We start from the raw sequence: 13,239 nt of genomic DNA, 5'->3' as shown, positions 1-13,239 counted from the left end.
CTTTACTAGATCTTTAAATACAAGTCAGCTGTGGCAGTGAGAAAACTACAATAACTGCTGACGCATACTTGGATTTCTTCATATACTCACTAAGGCACTAGATGCTTTCTTTACTCAGTGGCAGGTAGCTAATTGTGCACAGCTTTTAGGATTGCTCTCTGACAAAATAGGTATGTGAACACTTTCTCTAACTGTCAGATATTTCAGTCTTTGCAGTCTTTGCATATTTGTATTCAGATGGCTTGAAGTGTCTACATTATCATTGCAAAACAAGGTTTGAGAAGGAAGCAGAGCCTCCTTCACATCAGCTTCACAAGGATAAATGCCAGCACCAGAACCAAGACAATAAGCAGAAAATTGAGTAGCAGGTTGAGACCTCTGTTGTTAGCAAGATCCATAATGGGCATCAGTCTGCCCTCTTGTGCTTGCAGCAGACTCTTGATTGTAGCTTTGGGCTGCTCCTTCAGTAGTAAGCAATGCAGATTCACATGAATTTCATTGTGTCCTTAGCTGTTTACCTGTGTTAGTTTCTGCCACTTAAGAAAAAAATACTTGTTTACAAGAAGTAGATTTTTTAAAAAAAAAAATCTGGATGCTCCTACAAGCCTTTTTTTCCAAATACCTTAAAAATAAAAAAAAAAATTAAAATATTAAAGTTAATGATAGCTTTCATTTCACTACTGAAGAACTTCTGAAGAACTGATTAATGGAGAAAGGACTTGAATTTTATACAATTTGGCTCTTTATTTACTTTTTTAATGTGCATGGTACTCTTCAGGCATACTTGATTTTGCAAAAGAATGACTGTTCTCAAGACTTAATTTATTTCAGCAATAGACTGCTGAAGATGTACTTTTAAAAGATCTCCTGAGGTAAAAAACAAAGAAACAAACCCGCTTTCTCATCTGGGCAAAATGTACCTCTGTTAACAGAAGTGTTTCCTACCCTTCTAGGGTTTGGCATCGCACAACACAGCAGATAGCATTTTGCCAGCAGCGTGCTGTGCAGGATTCATTGCAGCTTTGCAAATGCCTTATTAAGAATCTCAATTGGACCAGCAGAGGATGCATCCGTAGTGCTTTTAATAGCACATACGCAACAGCTTATTTTAAGATAATAACTTCGCAATTGTGTTTCATACATAGAAATAGATGTGTATGCAAATGAAAGAAACAAATAGGACCACTCGCTCTCACAGTGAAATGTTGCCAAAACTTCCTTTTAATAACCAGCTAAGTTTTTAGGGAAGATCACAAGAGGGCAGTGTTTTATAATTTTATATTTTATACAAAAATGGAACTTTTGACATTCTTTTATCTTAAAAAAATATTATGGGCTTATAAAGCAATCAGTTTGACTAAACTAACTGTCAGAGATTACAATAAATCTAGAGCCTATTTTAAGCAATTTATATTACCAGGGTTCTTACCAAGGTGAGCACCAGTTTTTATAGGAATCCTGTTGTTCTGTTTTTAATCCTTGCATTGAGCTAGAGGTGTTCAGTCATCTTCTTCCATAAGCAAAACAATTTTTTTCTTTTATTTTTTTCCCCAATTTTTAACATCTAGGTCAAAGCTAAAAGGATTACATTTGCTGTTAAATAAAAGATACCTATGGATCTTGTAGGACTTTGCAAATCCTTTCTAATTGTATTCTGACAAACACTATTTATTAATAGCCATACAAATATATGTATCTGGTCTGTAATCTATAATATATTAATATGCTTTCAGATATGAACAAGAATGCTCTAAATGACTGTGTTCATTATTCTGCTCTAATTTTGTTAGAGAGGATATAGGTAAAGTACATCTTGGTGTGAGCATCTATGTCTGACATGATTATTGTTCTGTGTGTATTATTAGCAAAACTTACATAAAAGTTCTTTATGCTGGGGAGGGGCAAACAATTTGTGCATCTTTTGTGAAAAATTTAAGCCTATTTTAAATTTGTCTTTCCACTGAGTCATTCAGTTCTGCTAGTAAGGGCAGTTGTTGCTAACTTGATGCAGAAAAGTTAATAAAGAAATGTAAGTACCTGCTGCACTCTAAAGTGCCTTACTGACTAGGCTTGATCAGAACAAAATTTCTAATTCTGACGTGGGTCATGTCTTCACCTAGAGAAGAATGGGTAGATTTACTAAAGTTTGCTGAAGAGCTGGCTGAGGAGACACATCTTTAAACCCAGCACATTCTTGTTCCTGATTCTGCTCTTTCCCAGTGTAAAATTGCCATGGAAGTTTATGTCACTTGGGCGGTTTTTTGGGTAAGAGTAATACCAGATCGTTGCCTGTTTAGCTGTCTATCAGTGCGTAAGATGAAATTAGCAAAAAGACCTAGCCTTGAGTGGAGCGGTACAGAGAAATGAAAACTTAATCCAAGCTACGTGCTGCGTTTGGAAATTTTATTGCGGCTCATAAAAGTAGTGAACTTTTTGATTACACTTTCATAAAATTCATTAGGATCACTTATGTGCACTAGTTGGTGAGTGTAAATCAAGTATCTGGAAGTGATCTGGACATAGCAAAACAGACAAGACTTCTGTTGAAAACCAAAACCAAATAAACAGGTATAAAGAATCAGAAAGCCGCGTGATGACTAGCTCTTTTTCACATAACTGTAATAAGTAGATGCTAGAATGGATGCTTCTTTCTAAATGGAATTGTATTTAAGTATCTTATTTTATGCATTAATATATCTTCAAGCAGTCATTTTAATAAATAAAAATACAGTAGATGTTAGTTTTAAAGCCCATATAAGTATACAAAGAAGAATGTACTAGGTACAAAAGGTTTTATTTTTTTAATCTCTGGGTTCAGTTATCATTTAGTGATCTAGAGGATGGTAGCAGTTTTTCTGATCAGCAGAACCCTAAGACACAAATGAACCATACAGTACATGCAATTTATCTGCATTGCTATAAAATAACAGTAGGGCTTCCAGTTTATTTATACCTTGGTTTTGTTCTTGTTTATTGTTTTTTAAATAAATAATGGCTTTTCAGGTACATAAGAGGAAAGTGATGGGTTTGTTTTTATAAGGAGGGGCTGTTATTTTTTTTAGCAATACTTTACTTTGACTTTTATATATTACTGGCTTGTGAAACCTATAATCCCAATGTGTCCTCAGAATTTACTCTTAAAACCTCTTTTCTTCAGGGAGTTTTCTATACTGTTGTCTATTTCCAGTTGAAGTTTCTTGAAACACCTCCAAAGCAAACTAAAACTGGAAACCCTATCCATCACAAAAAGGTAGATTTTAAAAGAAAATAAAGTAACTTTAGATTTTTCTAAAGAAATGCACTGTGTTTGCAGCTTTTCTTAAGAAGAAGAATTAATAGAGAAAGTGTGCTTACTAAAATCTCATGCATTTGTGAGAGTGGTTAGAATGCATGAAATGAAAATTGAGATTTAAATTGACAGTTTGAATCAATAATATTAATATACTAACTTGTGGGGGGGGGGGGGGGGGGGCGGGCTGTTGCCGATCTCATCAGTGCTTGCCCTAATCCTCATACAGCAACTAATTTCCTTTAGTGATTAACCTTATTTCAGAGGTCTGGTCTCAGCATATCTATTTGCCAGATAGGAAGTGCATTACCACTGGATTTGCTTGCATTCCATCATGTACATAGTTTTTTCAAAGATTTCTTCGCTTCTTCCTCAGCTGTTCATTATCAACCTCTACTCATGGAATATTAAGTCTTAAAGACAGAATATAATATTAAGATAAAATTGTTTTCATTTTTTGTATTCATCAGTAGGATTGCTTACATAGGGTGCTATAGAAAGATGCCTGTTTAAAAAATAAATGCCTGTTTGACCTGTCGATTCTTGAGCTCTCTTTAAATTTGAAAACTGTATAAAGTTTCTAGGAATTTTAGTTTAACGCCAGCAACACATTGGGAGAGTTTGAAGTCTACTGCTCAGTTTTGTTACTGACAACTGCTGGAGTAGAAACTTCATCTTTTATGTGTATAGACTGTGGTTTACATGTTGAAAAGATATTTCTGCAATGCTTTCCTTCCTGTGCATATTGGTATGTATCATGTATTTTAGGAAAGTATTTGCTTGTTCTCTGACAGGCATTTGCAGTTGAGGGTGGTGGTGTTACTTGCATTTGTTTGATACATTTTGATCACAGCAGTAAGAATGACCTAAACCTTTTTCTTTACCACATTCTTTAGCCACATTGGGTGGCATTGGCAAATACCACATTTTCTGTAGTTTTAAACTAAGGAGATTATTGCATAAATTACAGCAGGCCATAATAAAGTTGTCTGAAGCCAGATATTAAGAACTCAGAATTATTTTTGAGTTGACCCAATTGTCATGTCATTTAACTGACTATACAAAATGAAATCTTTGATACTAGTGTGGTAGTGTCAATTTTTCTGCAAAACATTGTGAAAAAAACTTTCCAGATGTCATTTAGATCTGTAAGGATGTATCTAGTGAAAAATACTGTGGATGAAGTTGCCTTTTTTTTCCAGATCTAAGTTGTGTGTGTGTATACACACACATATATATACCTACTTTTTTAATATATATTTAAAAATCCCTTAAATAGGGAGAAAAGCATATGAAATAGTTTTAATTTCTGAGTTAGAAGACATTTTTTGTTTATTCTCATATTCCCATAAAAGCATTGAAACAATTTGAATGCCTTCAGTTGATAATGCAAAGATGCAGCACCTTGAAGTAAGCAGAGCAGAAATTTTCCTAGGCTGTGTTGAAGGCTGTGTGCCTGTAGCTATTCTTTGGGTGAACATGGGCCAAATTTAGAACCCCTCCAAGGGCTTAAGAATTTTCAGAGAAATTTAAAAACACTCAGGGCCCCAAAAAGTGAAGTTGCTGCTCAGTAATCTAGCTAAAACATTGAGGAACTTACCAGCTCCATGGAGAGGCAGTACTTTACCCCATTCAAAAAAGACATCTCTTGACTGAGACAGACAAATTAGGTCATGCACAGCTTTGTAACAACAGGCTCTAAACACTGTTCTGCACAGAAGTGTGTTTTTAATACATGTAGAAGGTAGAAAGAGAAGAGCACGATGGTTGGCATACAGCTCAAGTCCAAGTGCTAGCCCCTCTCACAAGAGGATTCTTGCATTGGGAGTTGCGGGTGTAGGTCTCTCTTCCCTTTGGGGTGACTTTCCTAGAGGACAGTGCAGAGAAGTGCTGGAACTTCAGAGGAGCATCACAATGATACAGATCAGCAAGAGGCAAATTAGAATCAGGCAGAAATTCACAAAGAGCTCTTGGAGCCTTTGGCGTGCTTGTGGGTTGACCTCAATAGTTGAGGCTCTCCTCAGAGCAGAGCGGGTTATGTATTGGACCTTCTCCATGGCAACAAGAAAGCAGAGGGCACAAATCAGAGGTTTTAGGAGTGCAGGAAAGAAGAAAAGTTGTCAGGAACAGTGCAAAGTGCCTGTTATCTTCTCTTTTTGTTTTAGACAGCCTTTGTGGAGCTGGGAAAGCAGGAAAGTGAAGAGTTAGAAATGCAGAAGTAAAGCGTTTTGATGAGTGCAAATGGAGATTGTTTTAAAGTTCTAAAATGCCTGAAATAAATAGGTTGCCTTTACAGTGCTTTTACTTTAAAACAGGATTTGTGCTGTGTTGCGTTTCTTCTCCTGAAGGCTACTGAGCACCTGCTTCTTAGCAGTAGTGAGGAATTGTAAAATGGAAATTGTAGATATGTGGGATTTACCCATATCATTGCTTCAGATGCTAATCTCTCCATCCTTCACAGTCAGTAGAGAGGCCATGGATGACTCCCCTCCCCACCACCCCGCTTTATTTGTTCAAGCACAGGTGAAAGCCTGATGATATGGCTAGATCTGGATATTACTGCTGGCTGTTATTGACCCGGGCAGGTAATCTGATTTGCCAGTACCTTATTTTGAAAAGGAGTGAAAGAAATCTTGTTGAAGCATTTGCATTCCAAGTAAAAATACTTTATGGTGCGTAATTAAAAGCCTTGCATCACTGCTATAGGGAATTTTAGCAGTAAACAGAAAAAACAGAATAAGAACTAAAATTTGTTTTTATATACATGTGGGACCATGTGTTACAAAATGTTGGTGCAAGGGCAGAGGACTGCTATGAGGTACAAAATAAAGCATGTATATAACTTTGTCTCTTAAGTGAGTGTTTTATTTCAAGTATATTTTCCCCCTTTTAATGGCAGATGGAAGCACAGGGTCAATTGTCTTAAAACTCCCAATAAGTAGTTGTGATGTAAAACTCTCCTGTACAAACCTTCCACGGGAAAAGGCTGGCTTTGATATACACTTGTTTAGCTCATAGCGAGGTGGATTCTGAAGGTACTATCGCAATGTGAAAAATTGGTTTTCAAGGTGATGATGATGATATATGCATCTCTCAAACTTTGCTCCTAAAGCTGCACTTGCCACTAAATGTTTCATGACTGTATATCATGATATCTTTGACAAAAGGCCTCTCCTTGTCATCTCTATTATTTTTTTCCAATAAATGAAATTCCTATCTACTCATATATGCCACATAAAGGGAAACCATTGCTTAGATATCTGCTGCTTAAATTACATGATGATCCTGACTGAATCAGAGGTACTTTGTTGTCCACAAATTTGTCGTCAGATGAACTAAAATGGAAAATCTTAACATGAAACAGAAGTGTCTTTTAGACTCTTTTAATCCCTCCACGTGGAGCTGTAGAGTCAAATGGTGCCGTATGAGCAGAATACATGTGCTTGTAGTGGCAGTGTTGGTATTTAAAGAGAGACTTTTAAAAGAAACCAGATTACACATGGATAATACCTATAGAGGATTCCACGGGATGACATCTCCTCCGAAAACTGACCTTCAGATTTTGTTACGATGTTTTGAGCTATAGTTGATCTTAACTTTATTGTGAACAAAATGTGCACCGGGAACTTACTTTCATAGTGACTATAATTTTTCAGCTTTGTTTGACTTTATGCTGTACCTGTTTTCATCTATTTAAGCAATTAAAGTGCTTGCCAAGCATATCCTGCTTAGCTCTTTGCTGGTCACTGTCTGCCCCGAGTGCAGTAAAAGCAAGACGTGCACAGGAATTCCTAAGTACTTGGCTGACAGCACATTCCTTCTCCCGGCCCAGTGCAGGCTGGGGTGCGTTAGGCTGTTTATCCTCTTCCAGACAAGGCATGGTAAGCAAACAACTAACGGATATAAGCTAGTACAGAAGAGTCTGTGTAACTAGCTCATGTGGTAGACACTGCACAGAGAACAGTATTTGCTGAGGATGACTTCATCACAACTCGCTATGTCATTTTTTTAATGCAGGGTGTGTGCTATCTGTGGGCTTTGGGCTGTGCGTGACCTGCTGCCACAACATATCTGTCATCTTCCTGGCTGCCCTCAGAAGGACTAGAACAGCAGGATTTTTTTACCTGCGTGTATGCGCAATAAGTCCATTTCTGTGTACGGCATTGGATTTACTACACTTATGGAAGCGGCTGCACTGCTATGTTGCTCCATATTTCACTTGTGTGACTCAAGGGGCAGGACCTGGGGCTTTGAAGTGCTTCCGTAAAAGGCAATATTAGCTGGTTGGGCATCACAGATGCAAGGCCAACACAGGTGAGGAGAGACAGGGAGATCTCTTGGGAAGGGAAAAAAATATACTCTTCCTTTTGGTGAGGGAGCAAGCAATAGGTCACAAAGCTCAGTCAAGCTGTCACTCCGACATTAGCTGTTTGAAAATACATTACCAGACAGGTGATAAAGGATCTTAAAAAAAGAAGGGCAGTGTAATTTAAAATATATACCTCTTAAGGGTAGAAAACAGTGTAGAGAAAAGATGAGTAAAGGTCAAAATAGAATAACTTGATTTAAAAGCTCATATGGAATTGGAAATTATTAAAACACCCACATGTTGTTTTACCTACTAGGCCTGTCTGTGGGAGAAGTTTTCTTATAAGCATAGGAAGCAAATTCTGTGTCTGTATTTCAACAAGTTTGGCTTTACAAGTGCATGGCTTTCACTAATAAACACATACCTTGCTTGTTAATCCTCCATGGTGCTGTCACCCACCTAAAGCCTGCACAAAGAGAAACAGATTCAGTAACACAGCTGCATATGGGTGGCTATCAAGGTCAAAATGGACAGCCTGAAAAATAATTCCACTGAAATGAAGGCTGATCATTGCCACAGACAGGAGCTGTTCTCTGCTGTTTAGTCCCCTGCCTATGTTTTAGGTCAATATTAAGAAGTATTATGCATGCACACACCACTTCTTGAAAGGAAAATGCAGCAAAGGGGCAAACTACATTTGATGGTTTTTTAAAGTCAATGTTACTTATGTGCGACAAGACCACGTATTGCACAGGAGAAACTGTTGGCTGCATCGCTGTGCAGTTGTGTGTTTAATCCTGCGTTGTTCATGGATGTGAAAGGCTTGTTTTATACGCAGCGTGGATCTGCAGGAAGCGATCATGTGACTGACGCCATATTTTACTATGTAGGGGATCCCCTACACCTGGTCCCCTAGAATGAGTCACCAATCACAGTTACTGCATCCTTCTGCACTGACATGTGACTGGTTCCCTGATTTGTATTAGGTTATTTTTATCTCTGTTCCTGGGTGTCCTTCACAATGAGAGGAGCTATGTGACCAAAGTGAAAACTCTGGGCCACACTCGTCCCTGGTGCAACTACATGGACTCCGTTGAAGTCACACGGGATAAATTTGGCTCATTTGGAAATGCCACAGCAATTTTAGACGCAGCCTGTTTCCTGTCATATGTTTACTAAATGCAGCAGTGATATCAGTGGAATAGAAGAGGTTTGACATATTTGTTTTGTTGCTGTCCCATACGACCAAGTGAAGCCCTGAAAAGGCATTGTTAAAAAGTAATATTGCGTAACGGTCTATTGCATAGATTTTTACAGTGAGATGTCCCCAAAACCCAGTAATTTGGTTTTATCCATTGAAAAGAAATGTCTTAATAACCATAAATATAGTGATGCAAAAAGTAGCATCAAGTTATGTGATCCTTGGTCTAGTGTGTGTTTAGAAGTGTTACCAAAAATTACCTGGCCTAAGAAATTCCTGTAGCTGTTTGTGTGAGCAGCATGATACTCGTAGGCAGGAAGAGGCATTCTCTGCATGTTCAGAGGAGGTAAGTTTAAAGATTTGTGTATGTAGCACTAAACCAAAGAAGAACCTGCATGCAGGACTAAATTCTGTGAGTGGAACTGAACCTGGAGTCCTTTGTCACCGATGCCGGTGGATTGTGTGGCCCCCAGAGGAGATGACATTGCAGAGTTCTAAAGCTCTGCCTGTGCATAGCAGCTGCAGTTGATGTGTAGGCATGCTTGTCATCTTCACTGGCTGTCCTGTGTTAATGTATATATCTTATTCCAAGTTGTATTGCTTTGCTTTGAACCCTGCTGTGAAATACCTCATTGACAGAGTGGAGTCATTGCAGTTGAGACCTCCCAAGTCTGAAAATTCTTCTTTTTCATGTGAGGAAGATGAGGGGTGAGAAGGGAATGAAGAAAGCAGCAGTCTGACTTAACTCTGAAGACCTCTAGAGGGTCTCACTACTGTCACTTCAGTGAGTAAAAGTTTCCAACGATAAAACAGAAGTTGCTTACAGGTTTTGAAGTACAGAAGTGATTTATAAAGGTATGTAATAATTTTTTTTTTTTTTTTGTAAGAAGAGCAAAATAGTGTGGAGGTGAGTTGCTAGAATTTACCCTAGCAGCCGGATTTTGTATTTACCTACACTAGGCGTGCAGAATTCTGTTGCTTATTCTGATTTTAGGCTGAGTGTTGCACTAAGCAGTCGTGTCAGTGAAGAAGGGTATTAAGAGTATTAGTTACTTCAAGAGATGGACTGCAGAAAACAGAACGTTGGTGGTTTGGGGTTGTTTTTTATTGTTGTTTTAAATTTATTTATGAAGAAGAACACATAAAAGAAAAGAAAGGGCTGGAGGTCAAAAACAAAGACTGGGATGGGTGAAGGCAAGAATGCAGACAGTAGTGCAGGAGAGGGAGGAAAATAGAAGAAGAAAATGGGCAGAGGAAGAGAGTGGGAGTGTGGAAAAAGAGCAAGGAATTGTGCAATGGGAAATAAAGCTGCAGCTGGAGTACATCGAGTCATTGAAGAGGGCTAGAGACTGACTTGTGGCATATGATGTCACTTTTTCAATCCCATGCAGAAAGCATTTCCTTGGGATAGGGGAAGAAGGAACAATTCCGCTCACTTTTTAGTTTGGGATGTTCTGGTAATAAGAAGAGCAAACTCATTTTATCCTTCTTTTTACCTTTTGTTTTAAAGTCTGTTTTGTGCTGAGGTGTCGATATTTTTCATGTGTTTGGGAGAGGGTAGGGGAAGGGTCGCACTTTAATTTAGATTCTTTTTTTCCCTCTCTTATTAATTCCTTTTACAATCGTCCCTTTTCTTTTTTTTTAGCTTTGTTCTCAGTGTTCTAGAAGCAAGATTGGCAGTAAAAGCCTTTACACGTATTTCAAGTCCATGAGAATGTGAAAGGTGTAGATATAAAGAAATTACACTGATGAATAGTTGAACATGCCAGGTTTGGCGTTTTGGTTTTTGGAAGTTATCCACCTACCTTGTGGATAACTGGGACTTTTATCTGTGTGCTGGTCTGTTAGAGTAGCCTCAGAGCTAATGCAGGGAATTTAACCCAGAGTTAAAAACTAGCCCAAAGCAACTGTTGCAGGATTATGCAGTGGGATCTTGGGCAGGTGCTTCAGCCTCCACACTTATCTGTTCCCCTAATCAAAATAAGACATAATAACCCTATACTTTTTCCCATCTGTTAGTATGATTTGCCTTTTACATAGTAACTTTATTTTAGGAAATGAACTACTTCTTCCACTGCACACGCCGAGTACCTAACACTATAGTTTCAAGTTGGGTTCTAGGTTCTGGTGGTTCATATGACGCTGCTTACTAATAGGAAATAGGGTAAGTGCAATTTGAACTGAAGTAAAAATTGAAATACATCTAGCATGTATAAAAGGTAGAAGTGGAAGGGGATGTTGCAAGTTGTGGTTTTAACCTTCATAGCAGCTCAGGGGACAATGTCATGGCATTGATTGAAAGAAGAATATAGTTGATAAATTCAACTTCTGAGAAGTAACTTAATGCCAGGAAAGTCCTCTTAAGCCGTGTATCAATCTCTAGAAACCAAAAGCTATCTTCTAGTTCTAAAGTGTCTTGTAGTTTAGGGAATGTAACACTACTTTCCTGTGGGATTTCTTAAAATGTCCTTTATGTGACATGTTTCTGTTTCAGATGCACTCTTTTTTGTTTGCAGTGATTTAAAGCTGGGGTTGTATTTTGTTGTACAGTGTGTATGTGCTTCCCTTAGTTGGAAATAAAGGGATTACTTTCTGCATTCAAAATTCAGTTCATGATATTAAAATCCTAGTTAAATTATTTATCTGTAATTAGAAGCATTCTAGGATAAGTTTGGCAGTTAGAATGACCAGCAGGAGAAAATAAACCTTTAAAGGAATTCACAGCAAAAATGCTATATGAATTCTGTAGCTTGAACTGTAGTTTGAGTAACGTGAATAACTTCAGTTCTAGTACTGCTATAAGCCACTTAATTTTTTTTTAATTAAGGGTACTTTTTCGTCATACAGCAAAAAAAAAAAAAAGTTTGCTTTCTCAATGTGTTAGATCAGAAAAATGCTTTTCTGAGTTAAGTGGTGAAAGAGCTTTACCTTTCCTGGGCTGTGGATAGGCAGCTTTGGGCAAACAGAAGTGTCTCTACAAAACTTTAAGTGAATTACTCTCTTTGGATTTTGCATTAAAAACCAAACAAAACATATTAAATTTAAAAGGAGAGACAAAAGTCTGAGGAAAATGATGAAAGCTTCTCACCTTCTGGTGTAATGCTACCTGTATAAATATACCCAAGGACAGCTAGTGTCCCATCAGCATGTAGAAAAATCTGAGTTGCCTTTATTACCCCTAAAACATGTCCCCCACAGCATTATATTTTTGACTCAGAGCTGTAATACCTACATTTCCATATTTTTGATAAGCAACTATAACCAGCTGTTAATTTGAGTAGAGGAGTTTTTGTAGAAAACTACAGCTTCAGTGCCTTGCTGTAAGAATTAAAAGCATAGAAGAAGAGAGGTTCCTTACCTCTGGTGTGACTGTCAGTGAAGCACAGAGGAGCCTGCTCGGGGCTGTGGGAAGTGTCTGTAGATCTCTGGCAACTTGTCCGAGTCTGTGACCAAGTTGTGGGAACAATTGAAGTAGGTTGAGGGGAAAAAAACAACAAAAGTTTCAGAGGCAGGACTCCCGGTGTCATTCAGCAGCTCACAAGTTGTGATTGGTCCCATTTCTGCCTTCTGACGCAGGCAGCCGCTCCTCTAAACTTGCTCACAGCAGTAAAGTATTAAACATGGGCAAGAGCTTTCCTCTCGTGAGGGGAACCGTGTGCCAGGGGGACCACCTGCGCAGCCGCAGGACGAAGGAATGTGGGAAGTGGCACGTTTCAGCAGGGTAGCGAAGGGAGCTGCTTGCTCACACCCTGCCTTTTCTTAAACAAGAACTTAAATGTGAATTTGATTAGGGAGCTGTTTTGGATGTGTTACTTTTGCTACACCAATGTTTCTTCATAATAAAAAAGTTAACTCTCCAGTGTGGGTGATCACACTGCATATGGGCTTTTGATGTGGAATGATTTTCTTTTGTGCAAAGGGTTTCTTAAACTACACTTTAGTATATGTAGTTTTGATAATTCTGTTACACAGCTGGTATTCAGTTTACAGTGTATGATGTGTGTTTTCCAATATCTATCTTCTGACAATGAATGACAACTGAAGTAATTTTTCTGTATTTCAAGCCTCTTCCAACCTTTCAACTTAATTTGTGGGTTAGAGGATTATTTTTTTTTCCTCCAAATAAAATCTGGCATATATACGTTCATCTTCCAAAATTGTCATTCCTATATAATTTGAAGTATTTAACTTCCCTTTAAACATACCCACCCTTTTTGTCCTCCTGCCTCTTTTTTGTGGCTGGAAACTATCCAAGTGATTTTTGAGAACCCGTTCTGTTTGTTTGGATAGGATTAGCAGCTGGATGCTACTTTGCAGGTTATCTTATGTATATTATCCTGTTGGGAAATGACAAATGAGACGAGAGTCCATATACAGAGTAGGTTTCGTGCATCCAGGAAGTGGAGGATTTACTGGATGTGAAAAGACTGAACTGTTGAG

The 13,239-nt window shown here is 38.1% G+C and overlaps 2 protein-coding genes across 5 annotated transcripts in view; one reads left to right on the top strand and one right to left on the bottom strand.

The window, feature by feature from the left end:
• Nucleotides 1-13,239, top strand: part of CEP85L (centrosomal protein 85 like) — a 155,156-nt gene that overhangs the window by 89,521 nt on the left and 52,396 nt on the right. The window lies entirely within an intron of this gene.
• Nucleotides 2,393-12,353, bottom strand: PLN (phospholamban). Of its 2 annotated transcripts, XM_054819550.1 has the most exons (3): nt 12,158-12,349; nt 8,023-8,064; nt 2,393-5,469 (listed from the first exon to the last, which is right to left on the bottom strand). In XM_054819550.1, exon 3 carries the CDS (start codon nt 5,344-5,346, stop codon nt 5,188-5,190), a length of 159 nt encoding a protein of 52 aa, XP_054675525.1. In that variant the 5' UTR covers nt 5,347-5,469; nt 8,023-8,064; nt 12,158-12,349; the 3' UTR covers nt 2,393-5,187. The 2 variants fall into 2 exon arrangements, with proteins under 2 accessions (XP_054675525.1, XP_054675526.1); XM_054819551.1 differs by lacking the exon at nt 8,023-8,064 and having other exon boundaries at nt 12,158-12,353.

Source organism: Grus americana, chromosome 3 (genome assembly GCF_028858705.1).
Source record: "Grus americana isolate bGruAme1 chromosome 3, bGruAme1.mat, whole genome shotgun sequence".
NCBI classification, from domain to species: Eukaryota; Metazoa; Chordata; class Aves; order Gruiformes; family Gruidae; genus Grus; species Grus americana.
This window is presented reverse-complemented; position numbering and strand designations above follow the sequence as displayed.